Here is a 21336-nt window from a genome sequence, read left to right as displayed (position 1 = left end):
ATCCTACCTTCAGCAAGATTGTCAACTTAGTTTCACTAAAGGAAACACATTTATAATGGAATAACATATGTTCAATATGTGGATGCTCGGACAATACAGTATTGAAAAAGAACAATGCCCTGTAAGACATGCCCTAGGGAGCCATGCCTACTTTCCTAGAACTGTAATGGGCCTTGTAGGCAAGTTCCTGGGGAGTGAAGGGGCTAGAGCATTGTAGCACTACCCTCTGACTAATCTTTTGAAAGCATTGCATTGGCTTGTATGTGGAGTGAGGCTGTAGGTGGGCAAGTATAGAAAGCCGGGAAACCATACCAGTAATCCTGATGCAAGATGCTCATTGAACTGAGCTGATGGAAAGAGGATATGAAAAGTTGTTCTGAGTGTATATAGAAGGTAGAAGGAGTGTTAGAGTGTTAGAGAAGAATTCTGACCTGAGCAACTGCCTATAAATGTAATTGCCAGAAATGGAAAGGAGCCTGGAAAGACATGGGGGATGAAGGACCGAGAATAATTTGAGATGTCTGTTAGATTTTCTGAGCAAAGATTCCAAGGCTAAGCTTGAATGTACAAATCTATAACGCTCAAGGGAGAGGGCCAGACTAGGAATACCAGTTTGAGAATTGATTATTAGTAGTAGAGTTACAAAAGGGACTGCCAGTGATTTTCCAGAATGTTCATTAAACTGAGGAATGAATTGAAAAAAAGTTGAAGCATTGACTTGGGTTATACGACTTTAGATTTAAAAGATTCAATCCCTTCCTTTTGTTTCCTTAGCAGTACCCAACCAAGAACCATCTGTTCACACATTTAATAGGTTTGCTAAATAAAAACAGAGTGCCTCTTCTGACTTTGAAACTAGAGAACCAAGACTTTGAGTTAATTAAAACAAAAAGAGAATTAGAAGCACCTAATTAACTTATTTCTTAGAGTTTTTTCCTTCTTCATGTTTTGGCCCTACTGGAGTTTAAACTCAAGTCTTGCACTTGCTAAGCAATAATAGCTCTGCCATTTGAGCCCCATCACTAGTTAAAGTAAATATTTTGAAAAGATATTTGTTATGTATTTTACCCCTAAAAACAGGCCATACAAATACATTCAAATATTTTTGTTATTTTTAGAATTATCCTTCATGTAATTGCCATAAAATTGGTGTTTTAAAAAGCTGGTGTTTAGAAGCTTTGATATAGCTTCTAGAATGAAATTGTTACATGTGAAATGTTTACTCTTCACTTGGCTTTCTTTTAGGAAGATTTGGAGACTGGAGTTCACCTTGACCCTGCTGTGAAAGAAGTTCAATATAATCCTACCTATGAGACCATGTTTGCTCCTGAGGTAAGGAAACATATTCAAGACTCTCCCATTTGAAGTATTTAAATCAAACATAAGTAGATTAAGAGCTACTGAATTTTTTTTAAAGTTTTCTCACAAAAATTTACAATGTGAACTTTTAGAACATATATCCTGCTGATCTTCACAAATCTAAATAGTACTTTTTATTGGTAAGGATACTTTATCTACCTATAGATAGCTGGTTAGTATAGAACTATGTCCTTTGAAAAAGGAAATGTGAAAATATCTGATTCTTAGATATGAACTTGACGTCTTTGTCTCAGCATTGATAAAGAAATATTATAATTAACCATAAAGGAAAATTTAGTTTACTAGCAATGTATATGTTATAAAGCATTTAGTTACAAGTGCCTCCGAAATGTCATACTAACACTTCTAGAAAATAGCCACAGTGTTGGATGCACTGAGTAAAGCAAAGAACTGCATTGAGTTTAGGGTTATTGTTTATTTGTCCCTCCCCCACCACCCCTGGTAATAAACATTAATAGAGCATGAAAAAAAAAAAACTAAGGAAGAAAACAATGGCAGAAACAATTTCCATTTTAAAAAATCTTTGATTATTATGTACTTAGGGAAGTTCATATAAAAAATTACATTCCTAAACAATAACATGAACAAATAGAGAAACCAAAGAAGAGTCTTGATGTAAAGAAACTAGGCTTTAGTAACAGGGTCTTAAGAAGGATGCACCTTAAAGGTTCAGGTGAGGTACTATTATCTTCTCAGTATTTTTCACATTATAACATATAGTCCTTGTCTTTTGTTTATTATCTCAGAGTTCAAGAGTAATTTCATATGTTTTTGCCTAGATTTCCATGGTACTTAAAAAGGTGGCCATTAAAATGTGTAGCATAGCCAACGATGGCACTGCTTGTGTTTAGCCAGTGCTCTGGCTGGTCTCTAGGGGCAGTAAGCACAATCTCATTCTCATGCTCTTGAGCCTTCAGTGCATGTTAGCTTTTATTTTATTATTTAAGGCCTTCTAGACTGGTGACTGATACAGGCATTCTCATTCCCTTGGCACCATTTGGCTTGGTTTTTAAATGAACAGTCCTTGAGTAAAATAGAGCTCTTGAATTAAGAAAATGAAAAAATCCTGAAGTAATGTGGTATATGACATTTTGATGTCAGCATATTTTCTATGATGTCTATTTTTCTACAATTTGTTAGTATTATATAGTACTGGATACTGCTTTATAATGATAGTTTTCAGAACTTTCAAGAAAAATTTTAAAGATCAGCTAAATTTTTTTGGTGGTAATATTGTCAAGAAAATAAGCCTATCATTGTCTCTGGGATTTCCATCATTTCATTTTCTGGGTTTTTTTTTTTTTTCTTCTTTTAGGGTTTTTCATACTTGTTAGCAATTTAAGAAAAGAGTGATGGGACTTGGGAGAAAACTATATAATTTTTCCTGGTTGCAAAATTAATCATCTGTGATTAAAAAAAAAGAAATAATGAATTTGGGGTTTTATGAATCACTTGTCAAAGTCTGAAAAAGTGTCACCAAGAGCTATACTAGCTTATATTCAAATTCCATATTTTGAGATTCCACAGTTAGAAACAACATACAATCCCTCTCAAGCTAGCATTTGCCAGAGAGGACATGCCAAGTGCTTGTTGTTGCTTTTTACAGGTAAGAGACCAGAGACAATTTCCTGTAAGCTTCTACATACTATTCACAGATAATAAGGAGACATTGTGTCTGTAAAGATTGGAAAAAACAAAGAGTTGCATGAAAGAAATAGTATTTAGATGGGCAATACAATCCAGGTTGAAAACATGAGATTTGGAGTGGAGTGTATCTTAGTTCTAAGTTATCTTGAGTGGACTTAGTTCTCTCTAGGTAAAATGAACATATACTTTATAAGCATAAATAAGGTGTTATATGATGTGGTCAAGAGTCAGCATTTAAGAGTGGTAGTTGGCATTGCTAATTATATTAATGTTACAGTGTTGATGATTGGTTTGGAAAGGTGAGGAAGAACAGGAGGAGCCAAATCATAAAAAGCTCCGAAGAGTCACGTCTTAGTAATAATCAGTAAAAGTTCATGGAGGAAATAAAATTAGAGTGGGCTGGGTCAGGTGTGGACCATGGACTCACTTTGACTTGACTTTATTAAAAAGTCCAACAGCATTAAGAATTTTTAGATTACACTTCAACAGGACCTAAAATACGGAAATATACCATTTAGATTCTGCTACAATTTTCAAGTTGTAATAGGAGATGAAGTAGGCATCTTTCTTATGATTTCTGCATTTTTCATCTACAATATTCCATCCATGTAGATGCTTTGTATTGTGTAAAGACAGTACCTGGTGCCTGTAAGTATCCTGTGAAATGGGAGGCTGATGGCAACAGAAGACCCCTGTTCTTACGTGTACACACCACCGGGAAGGTGTCTAAGCTTCCATGTAGTATTTAGGGTAGTATGTCTCCAGGAGTCTCTTTTAAAGTAATGAATTGTGTAAAGCGTTACTAAATGTTTTTGTAAAGTATCATTAGCACAGAAATCCAAATTAAAGGACCAAAAAAAACCAAAATCCTAGAATGGTACTTTGTAGAATATTGTTTGGGAGCACACATCAGACACTTTTCTATTATGGCATACTCTTTAAAAATTATTACTATTATTATTTTATCAAATAGTTATACAAAGGGGTTTCAATTCCAGAAGTCAGGTTTATGAGAACAATGCATCTTGATCGTTGACTTCCTTTTTCTTTTGTGCCAGTGCTGGGGCTTGAACTCACAGCCTGGGTGCTGTCCCTGACCCTCTTTTTGCTCAAGGCTAGTGCTCTACCACTTGAGCCACACTGCCACTTTTCTGGTAGTTCGTTGGAGATAAGAGTCTCATGTACTTCCTTGCCCAGGCCAGCTTCAAACCATGATCCTCAGATCTCAGCCTCCTGAGTAGCTGGGATGAAAAAAAAAGATTTAATTTTTTAAAAAAGAATAATGTTTGGGGTTTAAGGAACCAAGGGGAAGAGTTTGGTCTTGAGTAATCGCTGATAGATTTCTGAGGGTTTTGTTTGTTTTGGTAGTTCTAGGGTTTGAACTCAGGGCCTCCTGCTTGCTAGGGAGGCATTCTATCTTTTTTTTTTTTTTTTTTTTTTGGCCAGTCCTGGGCCTTGAACTCAGGGCCTCAGCACTGTCCCTGGCTTCTTTTTGCTCAAGGCTAGCACTCTGCCACTTGAGCCACAGCGCCACTTCTGGCCGTTTTCTGTATATGTGGTGCTGGGGAATTGAACCCAGGGCCTCATGTATAAGAGGCAAGCACTCTTGCCACTAGGCCATATCCCCAGCCTCGGCATTCTGTCTCTTGAACCAACCACACCCCTGTCCCTGATTTCTGAGGCTCTGACTGGGAGAGGTCTCATCATGGAAACTGAAGTTTGGTAAGGGTTTGCATAATAAAGAACGACTTTACCACTGTGTGCAGGGCACCTTACTGAGGGACTAACATTAACATGCCTTTTGCTCATTTTGTCCTCATTATGTCCATATGAAGTAGTCTATCCCTATTTCATAGCAAAGAAACCAAGTCTCTGATTATGTTGCCAGCAAGTGACATTTTTTGAAGATTCAAGTCCAGATCTCTCATTATCTCTCTATAACTGGAAGATCTGCTTAAAGACATGGTAGAGTTAGCTGTGTATATTCCTATGTGTTTGACTTTGCTTGTTCTGAAAATTAACCAAAGGCTTATTTTGTAAAATAATGCTCCTCCCTTTCAACTAAGGAGTTTTCCTTGGTCTACCTATTTAACTAGATAAAGTTTTCTTAAACTGTGGGTAGAATAAAATGCATAATAGCCATTGTTCCCATCTAGTGATTTTGTTTTCCTTTCACTCAATTCCTTTTTAATATCTTAGGGGAAAATGTATTTATTAGCTTATTTAGACTTGTAGATTTCAGGAAGAATTTCACACCCCTTTAAATAATAGTACTTTCAGGAAAAAAATAAAGTTAAGGGAAAAGAAAAATACCAATTACTGTTAAAAGTAGCTGTAAGAGCTGCTATAAATGTTAACGCTAGAATGAACTTAGAATCATGTGGGTCACCTCTTATTTATAAGAAAATGAGCTCCAAGGTCGTAAGAACCAGCACTGATGAGATTTTCTTACACAAACAATGTTTAAACTTTGCTATGTCTTAAAAGCTTAAGGTATTCTGCAATAAAATTGAATTGTGGTTATCTTTTCTTAATTTATAGAAAACAATTGAGTTAATAGGAAGTGGAGCTGTGGCTCAAAGGGCTAGTACCCAGGCCCCGAGTTCAAGCCACTGGACTGGCAAAAAAAAAAAAAGCACAGTTTCAGAAAAGAATTAATAAAGTTAATAGACACATCCCACCTTAAAATATGTTCAAAAATTTTTAAACACTTAAGAGTGCTATAAATTTTATTAAAAATTTAGCAATAATCTATATGAATATTAATTCACATATTTGGACTTTTCTGTGTGAAATTACAGTTATGATTTTGTGTATTTAATTTTTTTAGTATAATGAGATATTTCTAAGATAATGGTGCTTACTAAGAATGCTGCCTTTCTAAAACTGTTGAAAACCACTACCTTATAATTCTAAATCTCTTGTTACCTACTAGCATCTTCTCACATTGAAAATGTTCTTTCACTTCTACCGTTTGAAAGATTTACCTCTCTTCAGTGACGTCCATTCAGAAATGGCACAATCCTTTCTTGAGCTTACTCCTCTATAGCTGAAATCTTACATTCTTTGGTCCACATCACCCGTTAGCCTCACAATTCGCTGCTCACCTCACACCATTCTCTTTGCTTGCATTTTCAACTTTTTGCAATTCTACATATAGTAAGAGCATCTAGTATTATCTTTTTGTTCCAAGCTCATTTAACATAGATCCTCATGTTTATCTGTCTTGAAACAAATAACAGGACTTCCTTCAGTTTTACTTTAGGCTGAATGGTATTATGTATATGTACTATATTTTTTTATCAGTTGATTGACACTTTGGTTGATTGTGTATCTCACCTATTGTAAATAATCTTACTATACTGAGTAGCTGATGTTTCTGACATGGATAGAAACCTCATAAGATTTGTAGGTCATACGGTAGTTCTATTTTTAAATTTCTAGAATCCTCCATACTGTGTTACATGTACAAGTTTATATTCTCACCAACAATGTGTACGGATTCTCTTTCTCCACATCCTTGACAGCACTCATTGTCTTTTGTCATTGTGATGATAGCAGTGCAACAGGTTTGAGGTGATAGTTCATGCTGATTTTAGTTTTCATTTCTCTGATCATTAGTGATGGGGTTGGTTTTTTCCCCTCCCATCTGCTTATTGGTCAAGTCTTCTTTTATTAGGTTTTCTATCCCTCTTTTTTTTTTAGTGCTGCTGTTTGAGTTTAGAGCCTTAGACTTGCTATGCAAGTGATCTAAGACTTCCATTATCTAAGTGATCTAAGACTCCCATCTCTCTTGCTCTTCTTATCTTTCAAATAGGGTCTCACTTTTGCCTGAGCTGGTCTGTGCTGCATTCCTCCTCTTTTTACTTCCTGTAGCTGAGGTCACGAGCACACACTACCACACACAGTTCTTTATTGGTTGGAATAACAAATTCAGGTTTATCAACATTTACAACATTGATCTAGAGAAGATAGGGTACTTATTAGAGGACAATCAGTAACTTACATTTGTGGCTCTAGAAATGTATCACCCACACACACAAAAAGAGATTGTTCCTAATGATGCAGACCTTAGATGTTCAGATGTCAAAATATTTCAAAAGAATAGTATATTTTCCAGAGTTCAAGTAAGAAATATTAATTGTGCTCATTCTTTCCAAAGTGGAAAGCTTTTATTCGTTTTAAGACAAAAGTTGAATTTGCCTCTGGTATGTCTGAACCTACATTTTTACAAGTTAGAGACTATGATTGCCTATTTGAAGAATGTTACTGTGTAAAAAGATGTTTGATATTGTTCTAGCCTTGGTTCTATTAGTTGATAAAACATTTTATCCCATAAGCAGGTAAAATATGCCATCTTTGGCTTTTTGCTTTATTTATGTTATGAGAAGTAGAATATCTAACTTTCTAGGATTTTTGTACAACCCATGTTAAGTAATATTTCGAAAATCTTCTGGAAAGTTCAAGCACTATAAACGTATTGGTAGTGATGGCGTTATTTGGGCCATAAGTATAGGGGGACTTTTCAAAGTTTCAAGCAATTAATTTTACTGTCTTTTTTGCTACCCTGTGCCTCCACTAGAATTCTGATTAATCTCTTATTCATTAATACTTTCTATATGCTAGGCACTGTGGTAGATATGGAAGATTGTTTTTCTCTAATTCTGACAAAAGGCATTAAGCAGTAGAATAGAAAAATGTTTCTTAATTATATTTCAGTGCTTTTTGATAAAATATCACTAAATACCCCTCAAATCATATTTTAAAAACCTATAGTAATTCTCAATTACTCAGAGCAATACTATCAAATAAAGACTTCCTGCAGTGATTTCATTTCAGTAGCCAATAAGCACATGTGGCTACAAGCTCTTAAAACAGTAGTTGTGTTTAAACTTGATGAGTGGGGTTCTTCTGTCCCCGTGGGCTGAGGAATAATGTTCATCAGCCTTGTCCAGTTGCACTTGACCATGGGAGGTTAGCAAGTTCCCAAATAGCTCTCAATGATTTTGAATTGAAAATACATTGTAGAGTAATTTCAATAATTCTGTCTTTCCTACAATGAGAACTTAAGTTTTGTTGTTTTTTCCTTTTTCTCCTTTGTAACATCATAGTTTGGACCAGAAAATCCCTTTAGAACACAGCAAATGGCCGCCCCTAGAAATATGCTGTCTGGGTATGCTGAACCAGCTCACATCAATGATTTCATGTTCGAACAGCAAAGAAGAACTTTTGCTACATACGGTAAGGTTATGACAAGCATTTGACTCTATTAGAAGTATGAGCTAAAAGCGCAGTAATTATTTTATCAGCTTTTAAGATTTATTAATCTAGAGTCCCTCAAAAATGGTAAACATACCTTTTTACATATGACTATAAATATACAAATGGAAAAGTGAATAATATTTTCAACTACTATTTAAAATCCACTTATATTCTGGGTCCTGGAAATATTCTCTACTCTAAAGAGAAAACAGAATTTTTTGGTTGTTGAGCTGGTTAATGAACACTTGTCATTAAATGTCACTTGTAAAAGGATGGAAAATTAAGAGAGTACATTTTTTATCTTATACGCTAGTTGACCTTACTCTGTTTCTCAAGTCTTATCTCTGAAATATTTTTCCTTGATCACTAAAGGATCTCTGAAAATAGAATAGCAGCAAACTTATGTGTAACATTAACATGTGCTACCAAAGGTGGAATTTTTAAAAACAATGTCACGTATTTAGTACACCTAGAGTGTGTGAAAGTCAGTCAGTGCTGTATACTACTAAAAAAAACAACAAAAAACCCATGGTTACAAATGCACTGTGCCTATTGTTTATATAAGGATTCTCATAGCCTAAAATAATGTACAACACAGAAAAGTCAATTTAGTTGTGTTATGAACACATATACTCTAATGGATACTATAACAGGCACTTAAAGAATGAGGATCTTTTCCTAGACTTTAGAAGAGCTTACTTAAGTAACAACTGAAGAGAAAATCTCCCTAAAATAAAACAAGGGGGGGAAAAGCCTAATTATGTGTATACTGATATCTTAGTTACCTTATAGCAAATATAAGCATTTACAATGTTTCACTTGGCTTTAGCCTTGAACTTAGAAATTGGCTTATTTTAAAATAATAATTAATGCAGTTGATTTTTGCCTCTCCCACAAGGAAGTGGTGGGCTTAGACATGGGGTGAACTATTTAGAAATGGAATATGGGACTACACTATATTAAGCAACCTGGAATAAATGAAGAAGCCAGTTGAAAAACTAAGGCAGTCATGGTGTGTCTCCTTTATGATAGTTCTTACAAGTGAAGCAGCCTCAGATTTAATGCCTTTTCTGTTGTCTTGCTGAAGTACTGAACAGTATAGCTTCTGCTCAATCAGGTTATAACTTTATTTACAGAAAGTTCTTATTTTGATTTATATCTTATTCTATCTTGTACTAAGGAGATAGCAGGCCAATTTTATTCAGGTGTCATGCTAAGAACTCTTGGATATGGCCATTGGGATATAGATCAAATATTGGTCCTATTTTTTTTTATTTACTCCCACCACCTGGGTACTAAGGATTGAACCTAGGGCCTAGTTCTTCCCATATTTAGTGTAACATTGTTATAGTTTCAATAAGTGACTTCTGAGGGGTTTTTAGGCTGCAGTAGATTTGGCTTACTATAGAACAGCCTGCCTTCAAGTCCTTCTTGGTGAAGACAGTCTTGGCTGTCTCATTCGCTCCTGTGAACAGTGCTCCTCTGTCACCACAGTCCCTCTGTAGTGTGGACATTCTCCCTGGCTGCTCCCTTTTCAGGGCCTGGGCGCTGTCCCTGAGCTTCTTTTGCTCAAGGCTAACATTCTACCACTTGAGTCACAGTGCCACTTCCGGCCTTTTCTGTGTATGTGGTACTGAAGAGTCGAACCCAAGGTTGCATGCATGCTAGGCAAGCACTCTACCACTAAGCCACATTCCCAGCCACGCCCCCCCCTTTTTTTTTTTTTATCTTTTCTATATTCCTGGTATGTTCTCTTACTGCTCTCACTTGGAGCTTCTCAGTGTGGTTTTTCCCCTGGTTCTACTTTTACCCAGAATCTTCTCTATACCAGTCTAGAACTGGAAAATAGAATTTCAGATAAATATCTTTAGTCTCACCATAGTCATTATTGACATGCTTTAACTTTAGTATTACCAACTGGTCACATTAAATTTTTTTTTAAAATATGCTATCCTGTAACAAATTCAAGGAAATGGAAATATGGTTTTTTTGTTGTTGTTGTTCCTGGCGATGGTGGTGCTCCTACTGTTTGTTTTCTTTCTTTTTTTCTTTTTAGGGGAGCAGAGGGGGGCACAGAAATGGAGGAAGGAAGGAAGGAAGGAAGGAAGGAAGGAAGGAAGGAAGGAAGGAAGGAAGGAAGGAAGGAAGGAAGGAAGGAAGGAAGGAAGGGTGAACAACTGCAGTCGTAGTATTCAGTATGCACTATGTGAAAAAGGAGCTATGCAACTTGTAGGCAGGGCTGAAGGGACTGGGCAAAAGTGAAGGAAGGGTGACATTGTCACCTGACTTATGAAGTGGTAACCCATCTGTACAATACCTTAATAATAGTAACAAACTGTATATTTTTAAAATCTGTTGTCAGTTTATATATCTTGTGTCATTAGGTTTCAAATTCATTCCAGTTTTACCATTCATTCCAGTTTTATGCTGCGGTAAAATGCCTTTAAAATAATGGTAGTGATTATTCTTACGCATTAAACTTTATAAGCCTTTTGGTTATTACTTATTTCAATGAATTTCCCAAAGTAGGTGAAAGATTGTGTTTTAAAACTTTTGTTATGTATTATTAACACATAAAATTCTCCCAACTTGTTTTATCGTTACTGTGTATGTATAGAGGCTCAATTCTGTTTCACCTAAGTTGTCCTTTATTTGATATCCAAACTGTTATTTTTCTAGGCTACTAATGGAGGTGAAGGTTGTTCTATATATTTGCTGTCATTCCTTTGCAAAATCATTTATAGTTTATCTTAGAACATTACTATCAATAATCTTAAGTATAATAAAAAATTATATGCAATTATAGCTATTAAGGTATGACTGCTAGAAGTAAGATATTAACTTAATTAAAAAGGGTAAAAGGGAATATAACTTCAGAAAGACAGACGATTTCAGAACTATAATGCAGATATGTTTATTTGAGATATGGAATAGAAAACTATTTGGACTAGAATTCTATAGGGTAGGAGTTAGATTGTGTTCTATCACTGGCTTATGGGCTAAATACTTAATTCTCTCTCTGCACAAAGAAAATGATGGTGTCCACAATCACCTAGTGTGGGGGGCAACAGAAGGGATGATGAAAGTGGAGGGAACAGATTTGTATGCAGAGGATATGGAACTCGGGCCGTGGTGCTGACGCCCGCGGGAAGGCCAGGCACCCTGCCCTCGCTTCGTTTCCTCGGCCAGCCCTCCACACAGCCCCCAGTGCCATTTACACAGACCTAAGTGTGCTTTCAACGTTGAATTTACATTTTTGGTAAGCTTATATGATTGAGGGAGGAATTTATTTTATTTTTTTAATTTTTTATTATAAAACTGATGTACAGAGAGGTTACAGTTTCATAGGTTAGGCATTGGATACATTTCTTGTACTGTTTGTTACCTTGTCCCTCATACCCCCCTCCCCCTCCCCCTTTTCCCCGAGGGAGGAATTTATAATTCAGAATATGTTGGTCTGGATTTTGTGAGCTTCATAAAAAATCTCATCTTTTAAGAATTATATACAGAGCATTATGTTGTACTTCAATTAAGTTAAAGCTAAGATTAGTTATGGAATTTGAGCCTGTGGTTTCAAAAATTCTACTCCAGAGCTCCTTTTCTGCCATCTACCTTTCTCCTGAGGCTAAGAACATATTTTAGGGGTTGGAGGTGTGACTCAGGTGGTAGGGCACCAGCCAGTGAGCAAAAGCATCAACACCAAGTTTGAGTTCTGGTCCGGAATCCCCCTCTCCCCAAAATGACATCTTTTAACGCTGAAAAAACAACAACGTATGCAAATGAACTAATAGCCAGCTGGTTGGTTCTATTCTAGATACCATGAGGGTGAGCTGAACACCTACATTCTTAGCTGGTTTTAAAAGTGTATATATGACAAATCTGTTTGCTGTTCCCACAAAGAAGTTCCTTTTAATCTTCACATAAAATAAAAATGTCAAATATACCTATTAGGATGTGCCCTTATAAAATATGGGCTCAGTACTCGTGGCTCCCATCTGTAATCCTAGCTACTCAGGAGGCTGAGATCTGAGTATTGAGGTTCAAAGCCAGTCCCGGGCAGGAAAATCTCCAGTTAACTACCAATAAGCCAAAAGTAGAGCTGTTGCTCAAGTAGTAGAGCAGAGTACTAGCCTTGAGCAAAAATGCTCAGGTACAGTGCCTGGACTCTGACTACACAAGAAAAAACAAACATAAAACAATTGAAAAATATGGGCTAGTGCTTTTTATTTGTTTCATGTTCAAATAGATTGTAGGCCATTGACTGAAAACTGACCTGGTCTCTGTTCTGAACATTTTGGATTAATTTATTGTACTAACACATTTACTTGGGTGGGGGGGCGGGGAAGTGGTTTGAGTTCATTTAGGTATACTCTCTTTCCCTAAGTTCCCCTGGACCATTGAAGAACGCATTTCTTTATGTAGCAACTTCTGTGAATGTCTGAAGGAATATATCCATATGTCAACAGAGATCCACTCACTTCATATAAAGAATGATTTATGAAGTAGAAACACATTATTTTTAAGACTGGAGGGAAAACTGCCCTATCCAAGAAAGACATTTTCAAAATAATGGCTACATTTCATGTAATTAACTTCTTACCTTATTTATTTCTTAATAATTAATAATATCAAAAAATGTAGCACCCATTACCAAGAGGAAAAAGGAAAGTTATAAGATATTTCTTATTTTGCTGAAATTATCATGATTCATACTGAAATTTGGCTTATTTGATATAAATAGAAATGGGACTCAGGAAAGATGGATTGACCCTCCGAGACTGTTTTTGTATCAAGGAAGGAAAATGTGAAATGTATGTATACAGTAGTAAAGTGAATTGTAAATGAGAACATGGATTTGGTTATTTGTACTTTTTCCTCTTCCAGGTTATGCATTAGACCCTTCGTTAGATAATCACCAAGTGTCTGCTAAATATATTGGCTCTGTAGAAGAGGCTGAAAAAAATCAAGGTAATCTGTTTGAAATAGTTAATGTTAAGTATTTAATATATTATGATTAATGTCTTACAGTAACAGTAGAAGAAAACGAGTATTCTATTTCACTCTTAATTTTTTTTTTAATTGAAACAAGAGAGTGATACAGGTTAGAACAATATCATTTAGTGTTATTACAATTTAGGGTTTGTTTTCACCATCTAGCTATGCTGTTTTGTAAGGAAGAAGTAATACATATTTCTGGATTATGTGAAAACACCATGTAGAAATCCTTCAGTAAATTATAACTAATATATAAGTAGTTTCAGCAGGTGATTTCTTAACACTAAAGTCAGGCTACATTTTAGCACAGCAGAACATTTTCATTTTGCATGTCTGTCAATATTGTCTTTGAGTGGAGTACCAGTGCCTCACGCCTGTAATCCTGGTTACTCAGGAGACTGAGATCTAAGGGTTGTGGTTTCCAGCCTGCTCAGGAATGTCCATGAATCTTTTCTCTCTAGTTAACCACCAAAAAGCCAGAAAAGGAACTGTGACTCACATGGTAGAGCAGAGTGTTATGCTTGAGCAAAAACAGCTCAGGGATAGCACCCAGGCCCTTTGTTCAAGAAAGATTATCTTTGAAGGGTTGTTTTGATTGCTTATTCTGAGCATTTTTTAAAGTATATTTTTGCTCATATTCATTTTGTACTTATTATATAAGAAGACAAAGCATCATCATACTCAGTGCTAACAAAGCTCATCAGAACATTACTTCATAGTTGCACAGGGTCTGTTCAGTATCATCCAGCTCTGTTCTGTGTGTGAGTTTTGACTATTGTTGAGGAATTTTAACATACCTTTGTTCTAACACAGCATCCTAAAGGAAACTGATTTCAGTCTTTTCTTTTTTCTTTTAGTTAAACCAGTTAACTTGACCATGACACCTATAAACCTCTCTTGAAGTTTAGCAACTATCAATAGTATGCCACCTGTTAGTAATCAAGTCAAAAATCTCAGAATCATCATTGTTCTTCATTTCTTTATACTGTTAAGATAGGTATTCAAGGTCAAGTGTAGATGGACATGTTGGGAACAAACACCAATTTCTTGTGAAATCTTGTTTAGCTTGTATCGTTGCATTGCGAATGAAGTGGAAAAAATTGAGTACTGGAGCTTAATTCTGTTTTTAAATGATAAATTGCAGTTTATTCTTGCTTTAAGGTAGCTTTATCATTTGTTAGCAGTGTTGAATTGTTGGCTTTCTTTCAGAAATCCACAGATAGAGGTTTAGGATTCATGTAAAAGACTGTGTTCCATCATCAGATTATATGTCTTTTTGTTGTTGTTAGTGTATTCGAATTTTCAAAATGGTGAAGTAATAGCATATTTTCCCTCCAGGAGGTTGAATCTCTTTCTTTTGTAGCATGAGTTGGTATACGTGGCACATTCATATAGATTTTCTTTGGTTTGGAGTTTGAGCACTTCAACAGTTACCTTTTTTAACCATATAAAAGTACATGTGTGCTGATATTTCTTAAGAAACCACACATTTTTATATTTCCTCTTTGTTATTGCTAATGTAGGTTTAACTGTCTTTGAAACTGGCCAGAAGAAAACAGAAAAGAGGAAAAAGTTCAAAGAAAATGATGCATCTAATATTGATGGTTTCTTGGGACCCTGGGCAAAATACGTGGATGAAAAAGATGTAGCTAAACCTTCAGAAGTAAGCTTTGATGTTTTTCATTTGCAGTTCCAGTGTACACTGTGTCTCTATGAAGCATGTCTATATTAATAAACTTGAGATTTGCTTAGGGAACCAAATGACTCATCAAAATTTCTCTGTCCTAGTTGACTCAGAAAATACAATAAAATGTATTGGTTTTCTTTGCAATATTTTTATTCGCCCTTTCTCTGCTTTATCTTCTATACTTTTAAAAATTAAATTAGAATACTGGATATTTTAAAATAAAAAGTACTTTAATAATGCTCCTAAGCTGCCATGGTTGCTGTTGTTTTCACTTCATTCAGGTGGTAATTATAGATTCAACCTTTTTATCATCTTGCAGTTAGCGGTAGAGGTTTCTTCTTTTATTTACAACTTTCCAACTTTACATTGTTGTTGTTTTTTCTTAAAAAACACATTATGGTGAAGTTTATGAAGTAAAAGTACAAGACTCCACCCTTCCTTTCCCCCTGCTCCTTATATAATCACTACCTCAACAGCCAGCCATACTCTGAGTCCTGGGTGAACAAGATGCCTGTCCTCATGAGACACGTGTGTTCTAACTGCTCTTTATATCTCTAGTACCTAGTTACCTACACATGCCACTATTTCTTCCTGTTAAATAGCCTCTCTTCACTTACTTGTTATGGTGGATACAGATTTAATATTCCTCCTGTCCCCCCTACTTTCCAGAAACTTTGGTCACACTCTGTGGTTGTCGTTTATGTCCTTATGACTCAGTAATAGCTGTTGGCTGAAGAATAACATCATATACTAAAATTCAGTCTCCTTTCTGGAACCAGACTTTCTGATTGTCTTGTCACTTGAACAACTCACATAACATGCTAAATTCATTTCTAGGTGTCCCAGAAGTCTGAGCTTTATATAAAAATCAATTTAAAGTATTATCTAGTGTCTATTAGGTATGTACTGGCACTTTGGAATCTATGGGAGAGGTAATCAGTCTCGGGCTGGAAGAGCTGAGACTGTTACCCCAAAAGATGCACTTGTAGCCCTGTTTCACAGAAACATAGACCTCATTATAAAGAATTTATTATCAGCCTTGAACATGATAGGGTTCTCAGACTTTCGTTTTAAAGTTCACACCTCCATTTTCTTAGGAAGAACAAAAGGAATTGGATGAAATCACAGCAAAGAGGCAGAAAAAAGGCAAACAGGAAGATGAGAAACCTGGGGAGGAGAAAACAATCCTGCATGGTAAGGTTGAAATATTTTTGTGTTTTTGCACTTTCATGAAAAGCATTCATATTTGCTCTTCTCTGATCATAAAGTACATGTGCCCTTCTGTCAACTGCTATAAGGATATTAAGAATACTTACAGAGCAAGGGAAGATGTGACATTGTCTAAAAAAAAATGTACTCATTGCCTGACCTATGTAACTGTAACCCTGCTGTATATCACCTTTATAATAACAACAAAATAAAAATTCATAAAAGAATAATTACGTGTAACACTTCACATCCCAAACAAATCATAGTAGCAGACTTTGCTTTGCAGTAATGAAGACTTTTCTTTGCACTAATCTGTAGCATGATTAATGATAGCCACACAAAATTTTTCTTGTAGAGTTGGTGATGTTTTTTTTCTAGTATTGGGGTTTGTACTCAGGGGTCTAGAACTTTCTGAGCTCTACCTCTTGAGCCATGTCCCAAGCCAGCTGGTCTTCCTGTTTATACTTCCCACATAGCTAGGGTGGTAGGCATGTGCCACCACACCCACATTCGTTTTCCCGTGTTAATAGATTGAGGATTCAGATTCTCATACTTATTTTTACTTTTGGGACAGGTGTATATTCACCAAAATAAATTACAAAATGTACCTGTTCATTAAGAATTGCATTTAGGCTGGGTGCCGAGGCCTCGTACCTCTAATCCTAGCAATTTGAAGCCAGCCCAGATGGAAAAGTCCATGAGATTCTTACCTCCAATTATCCACAAAGGAGCTTGAAGTCGACCTGTGGCTCAAGTGTTAAAGCAATAGCCAGGCCCTCAGTTCAAGCCCCACTACTCTACACACACCCACACACGCACACACACACACACACACACACACACACACACACGAAGAAATTTTAGAAATACGTAATTACTACCTGAATAATTCAACATTGAGAACGTTGCTTTCTCTAATGTTTTGTCACATCAAATATATGGCTTCACAAGCTCCAGTTTTATGTCAAGGACCCTTGATTACTGTGGCACTTCCAGCCATGATAGAAATAATAGCCACATGGCTTACGTACCCACCTTGCCAGACATGCTACTACATGCTGTGTACACTCTGCAATCCAAGCTACCCACATGACTGACTGTAAGGTTTGTGGTGAGAGTGGAAGAAGACCAATGAAAAGGAAGCAAAAGAGCAAAAAAGCAGAAAGCCGGAGGAAAGCTGATGTATTTCATTACCCTTCTTATTCTGTCCTGCTTCTGATTCTTTACCAGTGATTCACAAGTAATTATACTGCAGTAAATTCTTTATTATACATCAGTTAAGTGTATAATCGTGTGTGAAAATTGTGAGTGAAAAAAAACAGAGACCTTATTTGAAGTTCTAATATTGTCTGCTATTTTGGAATTCAAAATACTGCTCCTCTTTGTTGAGTGATAACAGAGATATGGCAGCTAAATTTTAGCTAACTCATGATCTTAACATCATCAGTGTTGTAACATAGCCTTAATATGGACTCTTGCCCTATGATTGGAAAATTTGTTATCATTTTAAGAATGCAGACTTCATAACTATGGATTATATTTCCTTCTTTCTTTGCCTTGTTTCAGTTAAAGAAATGTATGACTATCAAGGCAGGTCCTACCTTCACATACCTCAAGATGTTGGTGTTAATCTACGGTCATCTGTTCCACCTGAAAAGTGTTACCTTCCCAAAAAACAAATTCATGTGTGGTCTGGACACACAAAGGTAAGTAAGTTGGATGTTTCCATTTACTGTAAAGTTATGATAGTGGAGAGAATGTAATGTTTCAGTGTGGATGTGGAACACTCAATATTTTTGGCAAAGATTCAGAAAAGTTAAGATAGAAAAGAAAGTCATCATATTAAAGATAAATCTGAGTTAGGCTTTGAAGATACCTACCCATAACAATCACAAGTGGTCTAATCAGTCTTAAAGGCCATCTGATTGGTCAGAATGGAAGTATTCACACTCCCATGTTGTGCCCTTATGGTAGCCTAACCTTCTCCCACAAGTCTTTGCCACAGTGGGGCATCAAGTCAGTGTCAGGTCTACTCCTAAAGCCAACGGGAGGTTGCCTCAGTTCTTGAGTTAATGCATTTTGGAGATTCGATGATCCTGTCTACAATCTGAAGTGATCTTTCAACTAATGCAGAAATAAGACACATGAAAGTTTGGGATGTTAATGTTCTTTCTCCTCTAGACAATTCCAATTGTTAATTTCCAGCTCTTCACAGAGAACAAAGGGACTACGAAAAGGAAGGTAGAAAAGTAAAGTAATAACAATTTGATCAACCCAGGATACCTTTGGATGAGGAAGTCAAACTTAAAAGTTAAAAATAAAAAACAATCTTCAAAAGCTTAGTGACAATATTAGTGTCAAGAAAGCCTGCTATTGGAAAACTAATGAAAGCTATTCTGGGACATAATGCTTAAAGAAAAATAGCAAATTAGGTTGCTTAAAATTTGCTGCTTTCCTTATTTTCAATTCTAGTCGATCTTTTAAATGTTTCTGGGTGATAATTGTGATACTTTTTTACAGGGAGTCAGTGCAGTCAGATTGTTTCCTCTCTCTGGCCATTTATTGCTGTCTTGTTCCATGGACTGCAAAATTAAGGTGAGTTGTCAGTAACAGAATGGGAGTACTGCAGAGCTAGTGCTTTGGTTAAGTCTGTTTGGTTAATTATAAATAAATTTGAGGTTGTTAGGCAATTAGAGGCTAATTATTTTCTCTTAGGCCCTGTGAATGCAGCTATTCATGAACAGCTTCCAAATTTGTAGATTCAAATGTGGTTGTGTGGTCCATTTGGCGAGACTGTTTTTAAAGCTTAGACAACTGATTAGAATATAATCCAATCACTTTGGCAGTGGGCACATAAATATTTAATCACTAATAATGCATTTTTTATAGAGGTTTTGGATATGTAACTGAGTTCTTCACTGTTTAGAACTGTCTGAGGCAGACAGGGCCCATGGTAGAAACAACTCTAGTTTATAACACATAGGCAATGTCTGAACACTACAAGCACCAAGCAGTATGACTGTTCCGGCCTCTTCTCCCACTTTAGTAATCTATGAAGCTATGCCTTTACCTTCTGCTCAGCTGTAAAATATATGGTAGAAAGAAACTCAGTTGTCAATCATGTCAACTTGAAGCCCCGAAAAAAGAATTATAAATCTGAAAGGATAGTTCTTGTCTTTTTGTGTCTTCTCTGTATCTAGATCATTATGATGTTTCAATAAATACAAAAAAAAATGCTCTTGTGGCTTGGAAAGTTGGATCATTGAAGTCTTATCCTTCCTAAATAATTGATTAATATTAGTAATACATAAAGACAGTTTCTTTTGATGACAGCAAGCATTTTGACATTTGTCTCTAACAGGAACATTTTGTCTCTCTCTGATTGAGTCATTTTGTAATAAAATCTCTTATTTAACTTGCATCTTAAACAAGTAATGTTGAAATTACAATCCCTCTGACCAAGTAAAATGGTGTAAAGTTCAATTTCACTCATTTCTAGAAATATTTATTAGTTGCCTGTTGTGCACAGGGACTGAGAACAAAAATTATTAAGACACTGTCCCAGTCTGTCTGATGATCATTTTATTCTGGCATAAATAGTGATTGTACTGACAGGCCCAAGGTGCAGGTAGATATTCTGATTTCATAGCGGAAGCATGCCTCGGCAGGAAGGCTAAGCAAACAGGGAAGAGTATTGCATGTTTGAGAACAGTGAACATGATGAATCAGCGTGATGTATGCTAAACCTCGAACAGTTTTGTGGTTGCCAGAGCATAAAATCTAAGGAACAGAGAATGATTTCAATCATAGGCAAGGGGCCGGGTCCCAGACTGGATCCTGGCCTGGCTATGGGAACCAAAATTTGATCCATTTGGCAGTGGATGGCCAGGAATGGTTTTCGTTTTAGAGCCCTAGCAATATTGTCAAAGATCAGTTTAAGAAAATCTAGGGAAAAAGCTCATTCTGCAGTTTTTGGGTTCATCCACTTAACTATGAGATTGTGAGCCTGTTATCTTAGTAGAATTATTACTTTCATATAGCTTCTGTGATACTTGTTTCTTTAGAAAAATATTTCTTAAGTCAGTATCAAAATGTTAAATACATGGCAGTTTTTGTAACATCTAGTTACATTAAAAGTAGTTCATAGTATTACAAAAGTAGAAACTTTTTATCCTAGAAAATAGGAGTATAGAAAAGAACAAATTGAAAATGAAGCCACCTGGGTAAACTTCACGAGTAGTTAAATTCTCTTGACATTTTTTTTGCCAGCCCTGGGCCTTGGACTCAGGGCCTGAACACTGTCCCTGGCTTCTTTTTGCTCAGGGCTAGCACTCTGCCACTTGAGCCGCAGCGCCACTTCTGGCCATTTTCTGTATATGTGGTGCTGGGGAATTGAACCGAGGGCTTCATGTATACGAGGCAAGCGCTCTTGCCACTAGGCCATATCCCCAGCCCTCTCTTGACATTTTGATGTAAAAAAATTTTGAACTATAGTGTGGATGTTCCAAGTAATTTAACACAAACTGACACCACTCAGCGATATTTAATAATTAAACCCCATGTGCGTACATAGATACGGACAAACACATAGCAAACATACAACTATTTTATTGATTACCTATTTATTAAATTTAGTATCTCCATGGCTGGGAGTATAGCTCAGTGGTAGAGCATAGGCTTAGTGTGAATAAGGCCCTAGATTTATACCCAGGAACCCTCCTGCCCCCAAAATAATATTCCCATGTGATTTTTTTTTTTTTCCTCCAGCTATGGGAAGTTTATGGAGAGAGACGCTGTCTGCGAACATTCATTGGTAATGCATCTTCTTTCTTTAGCTATAAATCTATTTGGGGAACTTTTTTCATTTAAGATAAAAATCATCTACAGTAATTTTACTTCCCTGATAAGGAAAGTGCTCAGTCTTGAGCTTAGTCTAAAAGGAGTAAATCTCCCCAGGTGGTGAAAACAGTGGAAGCAAAAGTGATAGGAGAAGTTGTGCTGGTTTAGGAGCATCTCCTGGGATGCAGAACTGCCAAGACACATATTCCAGGCAACAGTGGAGAAACAGCAGGAGAGAAGCAAGAGTGTAAAGAACACTTAGTGCCACTAATAGAGAGTGAGACTCTACCAAAAGGCAGTGAGGAGACATTACACAA

At 36.2% G+C, this 21336-nt stretch overlaps 1 protein-coding gene across 2 annotated transcripts in view; it reads left to right on the top strand.

The window, feature by feature from the left end:
• The window catches only part of Cdc40 (cell division cycle 40), a 42528-nt gene that overhangs the window by 6727 nt on the left and 14465 nt on the right, over positions 1-21336 (top strand). For both annotated transcript variants that reach the window (XM_048353700.1, XM_048353701.1), the window contains 8 exons: positions 1246-1332; positions 8139-8268; positions 13174-13257; positions 14808-14947; positions 16069-16165; positions 17747-17886; positions 18701-18775; positions 20948-20993. In XM_048353700.1, coding sequence (XP_048209657.1) covers positions 1246-1332; positions 8139-8268; positions 13174-13257; positions 14808-14947; positions 16069-16165; positions 17747-17886; positions 18701-18775; positions 20948-20993 — 799 coding nt within the window. The remainder of the gene's footprint in view (positions 1-1245; positions 1333-8138; positions 8269-13173; positions 13258-14807; positions 14948-16068; positions 16166-17746; positions 17887-18700; positions 18776-20947; positions 20994-21336) is intronic.

This window comes from Perognathus longimembris, chromosome 9, assembly GCF_023159225.1.
Source record: "Perognathus longimembris pacificus isolate PPM17 chromosome 9, ASM2315922v1, whole genome shotgun sequence".
Taxonomy (NCBI): domain Eukaryota; kingdom Metazoa; phylum Chordata; class Mammalia; order Rodentia; family Heteromyidae; genus Perognathus; species Perognathus longimembris.
Note: the sequence above shows the minus strand (reverse complement) of the source record. Positions and strands in the feature narration are given on the sequence as shown.